This window comes from Pseudomyrmex gracilis, unplaced genomic scaffold (genome assembly GCF_002006095.1).
Source record: "Pseudomyrmex gracilis isolate BER0280 unplaced genomic scaffold, ASM200609v1 scaffold_198, whole genome shotgun sequence".
NCBI classification, from domain to species: domain Eukaryota; kingdom Metazoa; phylum Arthropoda; class Insecta; order Hymenoptera; family Formicidae; genus Pseudomyrmex; species Pseudomyrmex gracilis.
This window is the reverse complement of record NW_018020782.1, coordinates 67,659-87,350: the sequence shown is the minus strand read 5'-3', so window position 1 is coordinate 87,350 and position 19,692 is coordinate 67,659. Positions and strand designations below refer to the sequence as shown.

At 40.8% G+C, this 19,692-nt stretch overlaps 2 protein-coding genes across 2 annotated transcripts; one reads left to right on the top strand and one right to left on the bottom strand.

The window, feature by feature from the left end:
* The first annotated feature begins 515 nt into the window (after positions 1-515).
* Positions 516-4,771, top strand: LOC109858331 (clusterin-associated protein 1). The gene is made up of 6 exons (XM_020435463.1): positions 516-591; positions 735-931; positions 1,253-1,651; positions 1,847-2,085; positions 2,225-2,409; positions 2,510-4,771. The coding sequence occupies exons 1-6, from the start codon at positions 570-572 to the stop codon at positions 2,779-2,781; spliced, it is 1,314 nt and encodes a 437-aa protein (XP_020291052.1). The 5' UTR covers positions 516-569; the 3' UTR covers positions 2,782-4,771.
* LOC109858330 lies at positions 3,615-19,561 on the bottom strand. Its single transcript, XM_020435461.1, has 8 exons — positions 19,097-19,561; positions 10,661-10,711; positions 9,589-9,855; positions 7,184-7,386; positions 6,773-6,980; positions 6,469-6,696; positions 5,702-6,012; positions 3,615-5,434 (listed from the first exon to the last, which is right to left on the bottom strand). Exons 3-8 carry the CDS (start codon positions 9,838-9,840, stop codon positions 4,927-4,929), a joined length of 1,710 nt encoding a protein of 569 aa, XP_020291050.1. The 5' UTR covers positions 9,841-9,855; positions 10,661-10,711; positions 19,097-19,561; the 3' UTR covers positions 3,615-4,926.
* Between the last annotated feature and the right edge of the window lie 131 nt (positions 19,562-19,692).

Below are 19,692 nucleotides of genomic sequence, written 5' to 3'. Positions count from 1 at the left end.
TGTCACTAGATGGCGACTGCTGTCTATCGCTTCGACACATTTCGACGCGAGATATATCTCTACACTGAGGTCTCGTATCGATTAGCATCGAAAATGTAAGAGAGAAAAATTTTTCAAACATTTAAAAAATAGATTAAAATATTTATGATTAACAGATGATTATCTTTTTGTATACGCAATATTGTTATTTATTTATATCTTAATAAATATACACTTTATATCTTATTATTTATATCTTAATAAATATACACTATGTGCAAATACATATATGTACATACATATAATATTTGTAATAACACAAACTTAATATTGTTGTTGCATACGTACAACTTTTTCTTATACCTGTAGATGTTATCATTCAGTAACGATCTACATCTGTTACGTATACTACTCGTATTTTTCATTTATTCGCAATATCCACGTTATGAGAATGTACACATATAACATATACGTACAAGCGACAGGGGAAAGGTTTCTATGGTAACATTTACCGCGAAAATGAAAACACATGTCCGACAGCCACGTTCCGACTTTGCTCTGCGAGCCTGAGTTTTTCTCATCGTGGGAAAATGTCTTATCGCGATTTACGGAGTACGTAAATATTTGACATTTGTATTTCTGACGCGTATTATATATCTGTATTATTATTATAGTTGAGCAAAAACCCTATCTTATATATCATAAAATTGTGAACGCGCGACTTTTCTCGCGCAATCTGTTTTTTTTCACGATAGATTTCACGGAGATGATGAGGGTGCTGGGCTATCCGAGGCTGATCTCTCTCGCAAATTTTCGCGCGCCGAATTTTCCTCTGGTCGCGGAAATTCTTGTCTGGCTCGTGAAACGTTTTGACCCAGATGTCGATATACCGAGCGATCAGGAGACCGAGGACCAACGCGTGGCGCTGATACGCAGCGTCGCTGAGTTTATGGTAACAACGGATGTCACATAAGTATAGATTTGTCGTTTTCTTCGGTAAACTGGTATATAAGTGTGAGTTATTTTTTTACTAAATTAATAAAGTTTATTATCAACATATCGCTTGAAATATATCGCGTATTTATTTGTTTTTATTTAACGCATATATTTATTTTCTGTATGTATTTTTGAGATAATTAGAAATAAGTTTGTAAATGTTTCTTCAATAAAAAAAAGGAGCTTTATGATGTAAAATAGAATGGATGAAACAATTTATGTTTGCTAATAAATAAATGTTTATTGCATAAGACAAATTTCACACAATATTACACAGGCTGTAAAAACGAATGTGAGGCTAAACACGAAGAAGCTATATCAAGCCGACGGTTACGCGGTGAAGGAAATGTTGAAAATAACCACGTTGTTGTACGACGCGCAAAATAGCACCAGCATCGAGCAAACTCGACCGAGTAGCAATCAGAGTACGGTAAACTTTGATATATCTGATAAAATCAACGAACTGAAAACCACCCGGCAGCTCGCCAGTCAGTTAACCATCAATGGTGCAACTCTCTTTGATTTGCTTGGCCGGGAAGTGGAGCTTCGCGAGATTCGCAATACCAAGGTTGCTCGACAATTCGACACCTCGGAAATAGAAGTTGCCTTAAAAGACGTTATCGAGAGCACGCGTAAAGAAATTGACGAGACCAAGAAGCAAATCGATAATGTTAAGGTTAACAATTTGTTTGTACTCGTATTAAAATTATAACTCGTGAAAAGAGAGAGTTTGTTTCTCTCCGAGAACAGCAAGATTATTCTTTTCCACAGTCACGGCAAAAAAATAATTAATTGCAAAAAATTGTATTCAAATTCAATTCTGCGAAAATTATAATTGCAAAAATTGTAATTTTAAATTTATGTTTCACAGGATACGGAACAGAACTTGGACACGAGAATCGAGAGACGACGGACGGAACTCGATAGAAATCAAAAGAGACTTCAGACGTTGAAAAAAGTTCGTCCGGCATTCATGGAGGAATTTGAAAAGCTCGAGGTTGAATTGAGAGCTCTGTATGACGAGTATTTGCAGAAATTTCGTTATCTGGCGTATTTGGAACACGTGCACGAAGACGCGGCCAAAGCGGAGCAAGAACGATTCGAAAGACGGTGTGTATCTGTCGGAAGCGTGTTTTCTTTTATTTAGAATTTTAATTGTATGAAAAAAAAAATATATATATATATATTTTTTGTCTATATGCGTGTATACGGATTACTTTTCTAATTGCTTACTTCTTCTCATTAACAGACAAGCCGCAACGAAAAAGCAACTGGAGCAAATGAGAGCCGAGGATTCGAGTTTCGAAAGTATGATGGAAGGAAACGATTCTATATTTAGCACGAATCTTCAAGAATCCTTAGTTACTCCTCTCACAAACCCCGAGGCTGCGTCAGCAGAAAGAACTGTTGGTCAGTCCGCCCAGGTCAAACCAAGTACGTAACAATCTCAGACTTACTAGTAATGAAAACAAAAACTCGAAAAAAATAGATTTTTTCTTGATGTTTTTGAAATAACAAACCGAACGCATTTCAGACACCGCGAGAGCGTCAAAGATGCAATATACTCAGCGGCGTATTTACGGCAGCATGTCCGGACGGCGAAGAGGCACAATTCAAGAATCGAATGTCAGCGACGGCTCGCTGGACAGCGACAGTGATTTGCTGATCGACGGCGATCTCGACGACGACGACGACGAGGATCTTTTGAATTCCGTTGGCGCCGCGGACATTGCCGGCTACAATAAAGCCGGTCAGGAAAAGCGATCTGTCAGTAAGATAGACAGACATTCGGACGATGATTTTTAATTAAGGTTTTAATTAACATGATTTCTTTATTGATGTACATATATATCGTCTAGGGTTTTTTCTTGTAAGATACAACACAACAGAAATTTGTAAGAAAGAAAAAATTATGTATTTGTAACAAACGTCAAATCACAAACTTAAAACCACACGATGCAATGTAACTCTTAATAAATATATATGATACATGTAAATATGAAACATATTTGTATTATAAACGTGAACATATATTATAAATATAAAATATCTATAAGGAAAGAGAATTCCGGAAAAAGTTTTTAAAGCTTTTCAATATTCAGCGCTCAGAAGAAAAATTTCCGCATTACATTTTTCCGCATTTCACTTGTGAAGGAATCTTCTCTTTCCATAGATATATTTATTTGCCAACAATGTATTTAAATAGGTCGGATGACTGTGAAGAGAAAAACTTAATGTTTGAAAATAACTACTTCGTAGTTCTTCTAGATAAGCAACCGAGAAAAGAGAGAGAAAGGTGCATACATGTATATTGTCCTATTATTTATATTTATTCGTTTCGCCAACATAATTGTCAATGTCGAATACGTTTTCGAGCAACGATCACATGTATGTTCTTTACTTATCTCTTAAACGTCGTGTACGTATTAACGTACGTGTATACACATATATACATAAATGTGCGTGTATGTGTTTTACGTGTATGTGCGCGCGTAAGAAATATGAATCTTCATCATAGTTTTTAATAAAGTAGAAAGACTTTGCTGTGTGTGTGAGTGTGGTCGGTTACACAGCGGAGTTTTGAGTTATCGATTTTTGGCTGCAGGTAAGTAAATCTACAGTACTTGAAACGCGTTCTCTTTTTTTTTTTTTTACTAAGTTCGCTTGCGTGTGCAACTTCACCATCGACTTGTGTACTCACTTGTGCGTATGATATTCAATGGAAAGAGATCTTTTATAGCATTTGTTAATTGAAATAATCATCGTCTTTTTTTTTCGCTCCAGAGAGCAATAATCGAAAATAAAAAATAATAGAATTCAGTGTGGCAAGTCAACATATTTCACGAACTTTTATCCCTCTATAAAATGAAACAAATAAACAAAACAAATTGTCTTCATCTATACGTATAAAAAAAAAAACAAACTAACTTCTTCATAAACTTTTTCATATAAATTTTTTTTTTGGTTGGAACAAAATTCATGTTTTGATGAATCAAACGTCCTAAACTCTCCGACAAATTGAATCTTGAATTTAATAATAGTTCCTCGAAAATATTACGTGTTCTAAACTGTCTTCGTAGATCGAATATGTTTCTCTCTCTAATGTAATCCTAAATACATATTATACATACATTTTGCTATGCTAATTATTGATTTCTATGGGATATGCATAAGATACAATGTACGGATTTACAAGTACTTTGAACAAAACGAGAACATTTTACTCAAAATATAAGAGCAAATGTACAGATAATATCTAACGTTTGTGTGCTCACACTGTATTTTATCGCCAGCTGCTTGTTTTTTTCTTTTTCTGTTTTTTTTCTGTTTTTTTTTTTTTTTTTTTTTTTTAGACCGTGACTTAGGCCTTCCGTAATACAACTCCTCATTAACAACTGTACGAATTGTCGCAAATGATTACATTTGTTGTGCGAAGAAAAGTTGCACAATATCAGATACAAGAATTTGTATAAAATTGTGTAAGAGAGAAGCACTACTATGTAGCATCAAAAAAAAGAGAGACGAAACTCGTCTCTCTTGAGACTTTTCCCAGCAGCCATTCAGAAATCCGTCACGTAGAAAAATATGATATTAATTCGCGTTTTTCAGTTGGAAACGCTGCGGTCATTTCTTTCAGTTATTTTTTTATTTTTTTATTTTTTTGAATACGACAGTCTCTATTAATTCCCGTTATTAGGCGTATCCTCCTCTGTGTTTCGCAAAATTTAAAAACGCAGTCCGTCGTGTGAGAATTATATCTCGCGAAACGTGAATTTTGCCAAAAAAAAAAAAAAAACCAAAAAAGAAAAACAGATGTTCTCTGTTGCGCGCGGCTTCCACGTCTCTGAGAGATAACTAAGAGCCGCCGTAATTGTAGAAATAGGTCCTCGCGACTTTCGGCGTACCGGTAAAATTGCCAATGTCCCACATAATTTCTATCATGGTCTTTCGCTACCTGACCGACTTGCCGAGAGGATTGACTTTGATTCGCGGCGTTAGTATCGGGACCGGGTCGAGATCAGGTAACGAACATTCGGTGCGCAGCTCCGTCCACGTCTTGTCGACGTTCGCGGCAAGCCGATCCCTGTACTTATAGGCCGTCCTGTCGACCGTAGACTGCGTTTTGATACAGTCGTCGCCGCCGAACTCGCAGACGCGATAATGATGCAGAATGGCGGCGTCGGAGGGCACGTTCAGTGTTCCGTGACCCGGGATGAACTCCCAGACAAAGTGATTGCCCGCTTCCACCACATCCTGCGGCTTGCAGATATACTTGGAGCGTTGCTTGTGCGGGTGCAACTTGGTTCTACGTCGCGTTTTTCTCAAAGTTATCAGACCGGCTTCGGTGGGTGTGTGACTGGTCGCGATGAGCGGGTCGTCGGCCCATTGCAAATAAAAGAAAGCGTTTTGAAAGGAAAATGCGCCTGTAGATCTGACATTGATCCGATTTCCCATCCACCTGTATAACAAATAATTAACGCAACAAGAAATAGCAAACTCTTTTTCTCTCTTTTCGACAACATTAATTAGATAATTACAGGATATAAAATGTCGGTATTTTTGTGTCCGTTGTTGGAAATGATTAGAAAACAGTTTTTATGTCGTTTGATTCTATAAATGTGTGTGTGTGTTAATGTGCATAAATTATCTGTCATCCATTTAAGTGCCGTCTGCGTAAAATTATAGAACAGTTATTCTTTGTCTTAACGTGAAGAAATTATCATACCTCAATAGTTCGATAATGGTGTCGTTGTGTCTCGGTATAATGTACTCATCGAGATCTACGAGCGCGACGTACTCGTACTTGTACATAGATCGATAGAGGCAATCGTTAAGCGCCGCAAACAGGCCCTCCGTGCGAATTTCCCGTTGGGAAATCATGTCGAGATGATGCCACGGCAGCACCGTAACTAGATCCTTGGTCTCGTAATATTTCAGCGCGCAACTGGCCGCCGCGCCCACGGTATCGTTATACAGAGTGACGTGGGTTGCGCCCAGAAGTCTGTGCAACTCGATAAATTCCACTAGTTGCAGGACCTGTTATAACACATGTGTTTAAATGCATCAGATAGTGACGCTGCAACTTCGCAATGCAATCTGTGTGAAATTGCACGCCATATTTTATTTCACACCGATAAAAAACATACAATTTCGTATGTTTGACCGCCTTAAAGTGATGTTGCATAATATTGCGCGGTATTAAAAGTCACGTTCTTAAAGTCACGTGACAGGGAAAAGAGAAAAAACAACACTTTACTTTAGTCACGTGTCGTTAAAAACGTGACTAAGGAACAGTCACGTGACTTTAATTTAGTCACGTGACTTTAGTTTAGTTACGTGTCTTTAAAAACGTACAGTAAAATTAATTACGACCGCGAATATTGTCGCTTCTTATTTTCTAATATTCGCGCGATATGGAAGTACTTTCCGACGTGCGTAAGTAGGCGAAACTCATTTGTTATTCAACCGCGGTGCTCGATATAAATAACATACCCTATTGTAATAATAATGCAGTGGTTTGACGCAAACAGCTAGAGCTTCTTTGTTATTTGCTCGGCTTTCGTGACGATTTTGAATGAGAATGCGATTTGTCGGGGCAGCTCGCAGTCGCGCCACAACACTGACTGCTTCCGGCACGTTCTCCGCCGTCGGCGATTCTTTGGGCAACGGACAGATCACGAAGCAGGCGCTGTACTTGAGATTCCAATTTTCCCGGATCACCTAAAAGGTAACGCGGGATGTAGAGAGGGATGTTGTCCGAGCACAAACGATGTCAAAAATTCGGCCTGTGGTGTACCTTAACTTTGGCAGCTACTGTTACCGAGGCAGTGACATTCCCACCGTTTTGCTGTCGGTACCACAATCTGCACCAAACGCGCTCCGGGCTTCTGGTCTTGGTAGCGCTGATTACACGCACTACACCGTGACTTTTGCCCGGCAACATGCCGGCGCCGTTAACTTTGTCCCGGTCGTCAAAGTACGCCGAGTAAACGAAAAACTTGAACCTGAAAGAAACATACTGTGTGTGCTGAACGCCTATTTAACTCTCCGCGCAATTATTTGAACACGCAACACACATTATTTATTTTACAAATTTTATTGGAAGAAGCAACAATACACGTAATCTAGAAAGATTCAAACGAGAGGAAATATCGTTATTCAATGGCCGTTAATTATGGCGATAATTATCGCGCACAAACCGACGAACCTCGTGTTGGTGACTGGCAACCATTCGGCATGCGTGACCTTCAAATTCTGATCTAGCTGCGGCAAACGGGCCTCCAAGCTGGGCGGTAAGCTCGGTAAGCCACGTGGATCCGTGTGTACGGTCTTCTGTGCCCCATCCTCTCCGTGAACTAATAAACCAACGTGCTCGTCAAAGCTACCCTTCAAACCGGCATAATCCTCGGCCTGGGAACATCAAAGTTGTGATCACTTATACTCTCTCCGTCCCATATATCATAACTTATCGCACATTAATTCCGATTATCAAAAAACAAAAAACAAGAGAAATATTTTTCATCGCTAATAATCGCGATGTCACTGATGTGAAAAAAAAAAAAAAAAAATCACGCGCGAGAAACTGGCGGACGAGCACGCAACGTTCGTTCGAAACCTCGGAAATTCAGCTCGCGAGTTCGAGAGAGTTTTTAAACCCGAAGATTTAAAAAAAAAAAAAAAAATGGTCGACTTGCGAAAAGGAGTAGGAGGAGAGTTTCAGAGCGTTTAGCGTCTCTCCCTTTCTCTCTCTCACTCCACCGGCGAGATGATGCCTCGGACGGAAGAGATGTAAACGGATGAAGAAAGTTCCGCGGAATCGAGCAAACTAATTTGTCAGGTGGCCGCTCACTCGTATCCGTTTAAACTTTTCCACCGGCGCTCGTGTGTCTTTTCCGACGCCACGTTGGGGCGTCTCGTTGTCTCCCGGCGGCTGTTTCTCCTTCGGAGCCTTCTTTCGCGAGGGAGGTGAATCATTGTCCCGCAGACGGCGAGGGTGCATAAACTGTATACGCGCGCGCGCGCGCGCGTCGCAACAGGCATCGCGAAGAAGGGAAAGGTTGGTAGAGAACGGGGGGCGAAAGACGTCCGCCGAAAAATCGATGTCGTATTATATGGTTTGCCCAAGTTTCCGGTCCTTTTGCTCTCGAATCTTGCCTCGACCGACTATATGTTTGTACTTTGTTCGTGTTTTTCGCTGAGAGAACGAACGACGATACAAAGTCGCCGCTTCCTTAAGCCTCTCCGAGGAGGAGAGGCTTGTGGCTTTCAGTGGAGAATTTTCAGTGGAGAACACTTTGAGAGGATTATATTGCTCCGAAGAGAAAGAGAGAGAGAGAGAGAGAAGGAGGGAGGGAATATAATGGATAAAGGGATTAACGCGGCGCACATACAATGTACGTCGCGCTCTCTTTGTCCTTTGTACTTCATATAAATATTGCAGAATCGTTCTCCGGGGAGAAAACTTTCTTTACAAATATAAATTTTCGTATTATAAATCTTGAAACTTACTTAGTTCACCGAGCAGCTACTCTGAGCTCTTCTTCTTACAAAAGACAATATTTCTTGTTTCTCGTGCTATATGCGCGCGTTGTTGTACGTACGTGCGTACGCGCGCGCTCGTTTAATAAACTATAGTGCAAAAAACGTGGTGCCGAGCTCATACTTCGTTCCCCAGCCGCATTTTTATTTCGTTAGCAACTTGATCATTACACGCATTAATATGCTAATCGCGTAATTTAGTTCGAAGCGGCTCTACGCGCCACGTGGAATAAAATTCACTCCCGCGAGAGAGAATTTCTGAATAAAAAATTATTCCCGAGACTCCCTTTCTGTTCTCCCGCTCGAGAATATCCGTCGGTTCGATTACCAGAAAGGAAACCAGAGAAGATGTTTTCCGGAAAGTTACTTTTTAAGAATTGTGCCGCGGGCACGAGAATTCGAGAACCCACACAGGCTCTGTGCCCAAGTTTCCTCCTCCCGTTCTCCTCAATCCCGTCATCGTAGCCGCCAGCCATTGGTATAATTACGAGAGTTAAATGCCCGAAAGATTTCTATCTTTTTCGCGGCGCGGAAAATCGGAAACAAAGTTAAATATCAAATTATCGGATTCGCTAATTGCTCCGTGGGTGCGCGACTTGACTAACTTTTATTTCTCCATCGCGGTGACCACACACACGCTTTTTTTATTTTATCAATATACTGATATATAGAAAATAGATATTTTATATCTTTTATCGATACGAGAAATAGGATTTTTATATCTATATTTGAGGATAAAAGTTATCTCCGCGACTCGCTGTCTTTCACATCGCGCGTTTCGAGTGCCGCGCCGTAACACAACGAAAAAGTATATTATTTTTCGGACAACTCGAGAGAAACGTGCGCGAGAAGAGGAAGAAGAAGAAACCGGGAATCGATTTCTTTGCCGGAAGGAGAGAAAGAACGATTAAAGTGGCGTCGTTGTGTGTAACGTCTGAGGATCGGCTGAGGAGCCAAGTTATATAAATCGCTGCGGGAGAGAGAAAAAGTAGAATAATAAAGAAGAGAATGAGAGAGAGAGCGAGAGAGAAAAAGAGGAACACACAGCTCTCCTTTATATCTCTAAAAACTTACTCCCACTTCGCCGTAATCCGGACGATCGGGCGCAGCTGGCAATCGATGACCGTTCCTGTGGCGCCCGAGTACGCCGGTGCTGCCAATACTCACGCCGCGCCTCTCGTCGATCAGGAATATCTCCGTGAGGACGATCAGACCGAACACGGCGAAGAACATGACGACGAGCATGAACGACAGGTTGGCGCGCTCCTTAAGAACGCCGGCGTTCGCCCGGTTTCCGCCGGACCCTGATCTCCGGCTCGAGCCCATGCTCGAGGGAAGGCTCTGTAAAAACGCGACACATAATCATCAAAAAACTTCCATTACAAAATTGTATTCGTAAATAAGTGTCACATAAGCACGTGGGTCCAAATCGCGCGCACAAGTTTCGAATTTCGCGACAGATACGCGATATTTTTTGGTTAATATTCATACCCACACGTCTCTCTCTTTCTCTGTCTCTCTTTTCTCTCTCTCTCCGGCACGAAATTCTCTCCAATCTATTCGACGTGGAGTTCAAAACGTCGAGCCCGGGAAACTACGTTTCGCGTGCAGCGAGACGAGTAAAACTGCCATTCGATATCGTCCCTCGACGTGAATAAACAAATCCATCCCCGTGAAATGATACCTTTCGCAATACGATGTTTCTTGCGCACAAATGTATCGAGTGCGTATTGCAAACAAAAATGCAATTCGTGCGCGCCGTGCCACGCGCGAGCGGCTATACAAAATAAAAATTGTTGGAAATTAAAAAAAATTTTTTTCCGACAAAAAAAAGAAGAATACGTTCGGTGTGTTTTTTGTTTTTGTTTATTGTTGTTTGTTAATGTATATATTCGCCGCGCATAAATGTACGCACAACTTTATTTATTCATGCAAGAGAAACAATTTGAAAAATACGCAAAACACATACAAATGAGAAAGTTTATACAAGCAGTTTGCATAGTTACACAGTATAAATTTCACTGTCGAACGAGTTTTCTTCTATATTTGCATGTATCGCAACGACGACGACGACGACGACGACGACAGAAATAATAACGACGAGAGGAGGGTAATAATTGAGAAAATGTTTATTTTACCGACTTACTTAAAGTGATTCCAGGAAAATCGCTGCCAAGCATGAGGATGGTAGCTCCTTCTGTGGGAAAAAAATAATAATTGCGTTATTAATTTACTTTTTTATTTTTTCCGCGAGCGCGCGTCTCCGAGATAAAATATTTTGCAATTTGCATGCTTTCGCCTTTTTAATTTTAATATCACGCTGTTGCGAATAATTGACTTTTTAATATGTTTTAATATAATTGCACACAGAGCAGCGGCGACCTATGAATATACATAAATCGCAAAATAAAGAATTGCAAGCCGAAACGTGACCGCTCAAAAAATATAAATTTTTCAAGTATGACGTTCAGTTTGTTTATTTTTATGATCGACGCGCGACGTCACATAATAATTCACCTGTCGACTGTTGTATCGCGTTGTACAAAAATTTTCCCGCGCACCGTTTCATCTCTGGAATTTCTCATCGACTTTTCTCGTTAACACACACGTTGTAGTAAATTTTAAGGCAGTAATAAAAGGTAAAAAACAATTTATTGTGCGGTTGATTATCGAAAAAAAAAAACGACACGTTCCATAAAGTAAGACTTTTTTACGGCACGTAACTATCTACTGCTCGTGTGCGTTAACGCGAAAACGCCGCGCGTTTTAAGAATATTTTTCTATGATACATATCTGATCAGACACTGTGAAAAATCGCGACGGTTTGAAAGGTAGCAGCACGGAATACACGAGCTTACGACGGTCTACGCTTGTAATGATCGCGTGTGGAGTGTACTTTTATCGAAAAAAAAAAAAAAAAAAAAAAGAGAGAAGAAAATCTTCGCGATCGACCGATCTTCAAAATACACACTAAAAATCCAATTGGTTTCAGTCAATCGTAAAGTTAATAGACGTTTTGTCAACAAACATCGCTCTGTTATTTGCTCCAATTCGTTATACGCGATATGTAATTAACACACGCGGAAGTATACGTAAAAACATACGTGAACGTTTTATCAAATCGCTCGCACGATAGGTCTTTACGCGCAGATGCACCTCTGCAAATCTACGCGATCGTCATTAACTTTGTTCTCTCTATTTTTATTTACTTTTTTTTGCGATGTTTTTCAATTATAAAAGCTAAGCTCTCGTATATATATATATATATATATATATATATCGGGACGGACGTTAATGAAGTTCTCCTCTCGATTTAAATCTCGTCATAATTATATAAATTGTTGTGTCATTCCCTCCTGAAAGTAAACACTTTACTTCCAGAAACTCTGTCTCGAGCGCTTTTAAATAAACAAATGCTCTCTCGCGCGCGAAGTCTCTAAAAAGAAAAAAAGAAGGAAGGGGGAGTTTGCGTTGCAATTTATCTTCCAGGAACAGGTTTCATCGTTCACACACAGGGCAACAAGAGCAATGCGGTTACATCCGACTCCATCGTGTTCTGTGTAACCGACCCAACAAAAACACACGTTAGATCCCCGAAAATTTATACAGAGAATAATACGAGATACGGAGAAAGAGTCGCGACTTATATATAAATATATCTTTCGCTGACAACTAAATACTTTATTGCATTGTACATTTCCAAGATTTTTTTTTTTTTTTTTTTTTTTATTCTCCTGCCGAAATTGTCTATTTATTTTCGCGACGTTCGCGAGAAGAAACGATAGCCGTGAGTGTTGCGAAGTTGTTTCGCGACTACGTGAAAATGAAATTATCTCACACACAACATTTTCTCTCGACGAAATCTAAATTTATTTTAATTGCAACGCATCTCTCGAATTTTAACTCGCGGTTTCTTCTTAGCATTCAATTAACACTCGCGCGCAAAACATATTTTACACCTCATGTATTTTTAAATCGACTTTCCGCGCGTAAATTACGTTCGCGGGATATTTTTCCCGTAAGAGTTAAGCACCTCCGCGCTTTTACACACACATGGCGAACGTGAATAATGGGCAGGTTGATTGTGTTTAGTTATACGTGTACAGTCCGCGCGTTTGTACTCTTATCACATTTTCACTCTTTCTGAATTTAATCTCGAGTCGCGCTCTCTTTTCCTTCTTTCGCTTCTCCGTTAGAGAATTAAACACGGCGCAAAATACATTTGCACGTAAAAGCTCTTCCGCTCGAACAAACGAAGCAATAACGAAATAAAACTTGTATTACATACTTTCACATTCGACAGATTAATTTTAGGAGCAACTTTTTTTTTTTTTTTTCTTCAAACCTTTTAACGATTTTCCATTCAGAACGTAAGCGCGCTTTTACGCTCTCTTTTATAGAAATCTTTTATATATACGCGGAAAAAGTTCAGCGAGTAAAGCTGCATCATATATAAGTGTTACACCGATGAATAACTGATCAGCGGAGACTCGCAGTGAATAAATCCGTCGTATGGTCAGACAGACACACCGGGCGCGCAATCCGGCGCCTGTGATCTGACTCCCCCATCACGGAGGGGAGGCCCACGATGTGCTTTTCAACGTCGTTTCATTCCGCTCCGCTCCTTTCTACACGCATCAAAGAAACGAAAAGCCAGGAAACTCTCGTTTCCACCGTATTACCGTCGTATTTTGCATGAATAGTGAGCCGCGTATGCGCGCGCGCGACCTGAAGATCGCGACGCCGAGTATCGCCATAAATTAGCAACGTCATTTAAAGCTTCTGCCGGCAAATACCATTACGTCACGATGTAAATGAGCGACGATGCACTTTAATTACGCGCAACATCAAAAGCGACGCGACATCACACAGACATCTTCCGAATAAGAAGGCGGAAATTAAATTTGCGAGAAGATCGTTTCGTACTGAAACAAAGAATGTGAAAAACGATTTTTCTTTTTCTTTTTTTTTTTTAACTTGAGAAAGGATTTAAAAATCGCACCGTGTGTATTTTAAAAGCATTTTCTTTTTTTTTTTTTTTTGAAATCCTTTTTCTTTTTTAAAACCGTCGCTCTCTCACGAGAGACTCGGGTTTTTAACAAACTATTTATTTATATCCTCAGCCCTCCCTGTAAGTAAATCATCTGTGCGAAAGTAACGTTTATTCCGTATAGTCTGCGGATCAATGAGTGTATTTTCTATGAAAGAGAGAGAGAGAGAGAGAGAGAGAGAGAGAGAAACAAGTCATCTCAGTCTCACCTTCGGTAAACCACTTTTTTCCGAATTTAATTTCCACTAAATTTCGAAACTACATGGGCGGAATATTGCGTAATTAACAGTTCTCTCTCGGTGTATTAATTTTTGGAAGTTATATCGCGCACGGAAATGAACGCAGAGCGAGGGAGGCCTTGAAGAGGGGGAGGCAATCCGGTCAGTTTGACCGCAACGGATATTATTTCCTTCCGCCTGTTGCGTCGAATCGATTTCCTCGACTCGGCCATAATATGTTCGAACATCGGAAGATTTCCACCGCTTTCTGACGTCGTGACCTGTGGGTAACACGAGAGACGCGCTTGGTTGAGAGAAGAACCATGAGCATCAATCCCTTTCTCCGACGTTCCGCGTATCGTCCGACGACCGCCGTCGCGTACGTCAGACCGCCGCTTCAAAAGAATCTTTCAGAAATGCGGTTTATCTTTGGAGAAAAATCTCGGGGAAGGTAATGCTAACAGTGTAGGGAAATTTATATACTCTTTCACCGTCAGAGAATAAGTGTGTACACTGTGTGTGTGTGCGTACATATGCATATATATATACACATATGACGTTCTTTGATATTCATCTACAATCTTACACGTAGGAGCTGAATATAAAAGCGATTCAGAATTGAGAATATCCGGATAATCTCGGTTCGCGGAATTATCCGCGAGATTACTCAGACTACAGATATTCTCGAATTCTCCAAACAATTTGGATCGTGATGTGAAATTGTAGTATCGGAGTTGTGTGTGTGTGTGTGTGCGACATTTGTCGATACGATCTTCGAACCGTACGTATTAGACTGATTCATAAATAAGTAGCCGATTCATAAGTAAGTACGTGATAAATGAAGATAAATGTAAAAATCATTAGGTGAACTTGCAGGAACTTCGAATTATCTCGGAAGAAATATAGATTATTGATGAAATCGGAATTTATTTATTAATCAATTCAACATATGTGATGTATTTATGTGAATTACGTGTACATCTAGTATCTATGTTGAAAAGAGAAAAAACAGAAGACTAAAAATATAGGGCGTGGTAAAAAAAGGGATTGTATTAATAATATTGCATAATATACTACGATAATATACTATTAATAATATACTATAATAATGTACTATTAATAAAGTGAAATAAGTAAATTATCTAGTAATTCGAAAGTAGAAAAAAGGAATGTTGAGTTTCCTGATATTTCTAAAATAAAATTTTTTAAAATTTTCTATCAAAAAGAGCACATAAAGAAATTCCACATAACGATACAAAAGAAGCCTCTCTCTCTCTCTCTCTCTCTCTTTCTGTGTATATACACGCATATAATATATATTTATATGTATATTAGTATACATTAGTATATGTATATATTATACATTAATATATGTATATATTGTACATATGTATATAGAGAGAACGAAATTTTATACATATACGCAAATAATTTTACATTATATTCAGATAACGCGGATATATCTGGCGTGGTTTGCAATTATTATTCACAGAAAGTAGGCCACTCGTGCGCGCGCGTCTAGTTTATATTCCCGGTGTGTTTTAGCGCTTGATCGCGTAATACGAGTGTTGTATCAATAATTTTTATTACACAGATCACTCGATGCCCCGCATCTGAAATCAGAGAATCTCGCTGCATTTAACAGCGCTGAAAATGAATGATTCATTAAGAACGGAACACGAAGGCGGAAGTGATTTATTTCGCGATGGAAACAATAAAGCGCCCGGGATCTATCCTGACGTTGTTGTGCCGCCCGCGCGTTGTGCATCGTCGATGAAATCGTCGTTAATTGCGGCGCAACTGTTGTTCTTTGTCGAACGACATCAACTGACAGTTTAATTGCAAGTTGAGTGACGGGATTTTTGCAATCCGCGGAAACGAACGACGATAGCGATCGTTCTCGTGGTTATAATTAGAAAATTTATACAAGAAAGCTCGAGGAAAAATTATAACAAAAGGCAAGACCTCTCTTTTGTGAGCGTGAAAGATCCGATTGCGATGAGATCGTGCGATTAATTTCTTTCAGAAAGGGATGGTAAGAAATCTAAAAGGTAAAAGCAATCGTAAGTCCACAATAATACTTGCAAATATCATTGTTGAAATATACAAGTTTTCAACTTTTGTAAAATAATATCTTCAAATGTACGAATTATACAAACTTAGAGAGAGAGAGAGAGAGAGAGCGTGTGTGTGTGGGCGCGTGCGTGTATTCTGTTACTAGATGTATTTAAATTCTATATTTACATAAAAATACGTTAACAAGAAAATATGTTCACGCACAAACAACATACGACGACATAAATTTTAAATCTGTATTGGTGCATTTTTCGCACAAATTTAATATGTCGTATTTGTCCTCGAGAACTTTGATTACATATCGATCGTCATCCACAGACCCATTATGTACACGCTCTCATATGCACGTATTTGCAGCATTGTTAAAAGAAATCAATAACACTCCAATAATTCTCTTCTAACTACGTGTCCGCTTAAAGTTGCAGTTGATTACTCAGCGTTCTGTGTGTGTACACGAAGAGAAAAAAAGAGAGAGAGAGAGAGAGATCTGTCTCTTATCGATATTGTAACACAAAGTAACATATTCCCAAATCGAACTATACAATTCTATACGTGAAAAAGTAAGTCACGCCAAGTGACAAAAGTTGTTTTCTTGCGAGAAATCTATTTTTTTATAAATCCTCGCCGTTCCATTTAATTTTTTTTTTGCTCGAACTTCTCCGTGGTACGACTAGCATGTCATAATTGCTTTTGTATTATTCATTGAGGTGATCGTCCATCGTGTTGTATTTTATCGGGACAGTTCCAATTTTCGCTTCTCCCGTTTCACTTTTTGCACACGTGTGTACACGCGCAAAATACGCGCAGAAATTTAACAGCTAGCTCCCTCTCTCTCTCTCTCTCTCTCCTCCCAGCGCTTTTTTGTTCTTTTCTTTTCGCTTATAAAAAACGGAATGTCGAACCGAAATCGGCGACGAAAAGTCTCTCCGGTTACATCGCGTTTACGAATTCTTTTGTGTTCGCGATCGCCTCCAAACTAAAATCGCATCTGTTGCTCTTCTCGAAAATCGAAGGCGCAATTGAATGAAATTTGCGATCGATCGGCGAGAGACATGAGCCCGCAATCTTCGATGACGAGCGTCCACGCGAGGTTAAACCAAATGTCAATAAACGCCTTCGTAATATTCCTCGCCGCGTGCGATCTCGATCTACATCGCAAATACCCTAGCGTGACAACAGAAACAAAGACAAAAGGACACGATTTGTCTCGTACGAGTGATGTTACACACATAAGTTTCGCTAGAAAAAAAAAAAAAAAAAAAAAAAAACGCGCCGATACTCGCGCGCGCGAGCGAGCGACACTTAATCCTCTTATCTCGAGGTCGTTTTATCTAGTGTTCGCGCTTACGAGATTACATAAAACGCCCAATAAAGAAAAAATTGGTTAACAAACCGGTCGGGTGGATATCGGAAAGACGACAAAAAAAGGGGTCAATTTTTCGTCGTTCATTTCCGACTCGTCGAACATGTGCGGAAATGGAAGAGAAGAGCGTTGACGAAAGTCTCTCGCGAAGAATTAAATTTCACGCATGTTATCGCACGTGTGTGGCAAAAATAATAACACAACGTATGTACACAATTTACACGTAACCTTGCCGAACTTGGTTGTAACAGCGTCTCTCGTCTTCTTTCGCCTTTTTTTGCGAACGTACACAATTACGATAACTAACGATAACGACGACCGAAGAAACAGAGTTTCTTGTATACCTACACACAACTCCGGAGGGGAGATCGTTAAAGGAAGTTTACTCTCGACTTCCGTATAGATTGTTGTAGAGTATTACGTCAAACAAAGAGAGAGAGAGAGAGAGAGAGAGAGACGAGAGAAAAGAGAAATGTGAACTTGCTGTAAGATTAATAATTAACGCCATAGGCTCGTTCGCTCGTAGTCCGACCGGTATATCAATCAAATATAGAAAATGACTTTTCTCGACGGACGAACAAATTTTCTAATGAAATATGCAAACCGTCGGATGAAAAATTGTCCGGCGCGTAATCATCGCATCGAAAGGGGAAAGAGGGAGAGGACGACAATTGATAAGGCATCGCGCGCGCCTGAATCATTTATTCGCATCGGCGACTGCATTTATCGGCGATATCTTTATCAGCGACACGCACGCACGTGCGATGAAAATCGGACAAAATCCGATCCCATCCGGCGATGACATAATCGAAAACGTGTCGTGTGGAAAATCTCTAACAGAGAAAGAGAGAGATTGTGTGTAACATACGTATAGTCGCGCGATAAAAGGCAAGCATGGCTCATCATCATCTCGACAACAATTTCAGCCACAAGATAAACACGCCGTGCGTTTGTTTTCGAAAAAGATATCGCGTTATCCTGTTTTTTTTCTTGCTGGTAAATCTTCTCGAGACACATCTCGAAGAGTACATATTTCTAGGGCGCGATTCTTCTTTTTTTTTTTGAACACATTACAAAAAAAAAATAATATCTTTTAATCCGCGTTTGCGACGCGGACCATATTCGCGAGGGAAGAATCAATTACCGCGCGGCTTAATTAATATCGTATCCCTTCCCCTCCCCCCCCCCGATCTAATAAACCTTGCCCTGTAATAAAAGCAACCACCGTGCGACGCGCGTGTGCGAATGTAAATTAGCGCGAATTATGCATTTATCATGAAAAACTCCGCGCATAAACTCGTGACAGAATTAATGAAATAAACATGAAATTTCCTCGCGACGAGAGGAAAGATAAATCGTCCGGCCTTATATAGGTCAAAGGGGCAATGTGGATATTAAAGATTTCTACCGCTTAATCGCTCTCTCCTTTCCACATGCGGAATCATAGGGTCCGATTTCCGGAATATTTCTTCGTGTTGTTGTTTCTCTTCTTTCCTGCGAGAAAAAGCGCGAGATAATAACAAATTGCTTAATTACGCGAGCGCGCGATTCCCGCGGCCGAATCAATCCGGCGCCAATCCGGGATCATATCTCCGTCTCGCACGCGTGAGACGTTGAGGGAAAAAGGCGGAAGGCGAAAATAAAATATCGAGCGTATCCGTTCGGCGACGCGCGCGGTACACCGACCTCGGTTGCAGCAGCGCGGCGCCTTGCACCACGATCGCGCGCGCGGTGTATCATCGCCGTGTATCACGTAAAAGGCGGAACGCAGCACCCTCTCCTCCCCCTCTCCCGCCCCGGAATAAGGGTGATACCTGGCCGCAACGAGCTATATCGAATAAAAGATCAGAAAGCGAGAAAAGCTGTGTTACTCACGGTTAGCGTTCGAGATCCACGCGTCCTGTCGTGCGGTTTCTCGACTCTGACATCTCTTCTCTGACAGCTGTCATCACCGATACGGCGCTTCGTGTTGTTCATATCGTCATCATCACGACGACGACGGCGACGACGGCGACGACGACAGTGTCCGAACGTCATCGACCATCAAACGAGTAAACAAAAACGTGTGCAGCGAGCTGCGCCCTTGTCTCTTCTCTCTTCGTGACACGCTCGCGAGAGAAAGTGATTCGCAAGGGTGCGAACCGCGTGCGACCGGAGAGCCGCACAACACAGACTGCACCGAGCGGTTGTGCAGAGACACGAGCGGGTTAGAGACGAACAGTCAGGCAATCACACGCACGCGTGCATGCATACAAACACCACGTCCATCCTGTCCGCGGGGGCGACGACGATTCTTCACCGAGCGCCGCGCCGAGACGAACACGACGAGTCGGAACAAGCGAGCCGCGCGAAACCAAACTGTCCGTCGTCGGGCCGCCGCCGCCGCCGCATCGATCCGAGCACCCTCTACACCACCCGCGAGCTGCGATTGGCCGCGCGGCGCTTCTGCCGCACGCCTGCGCACGCCACGC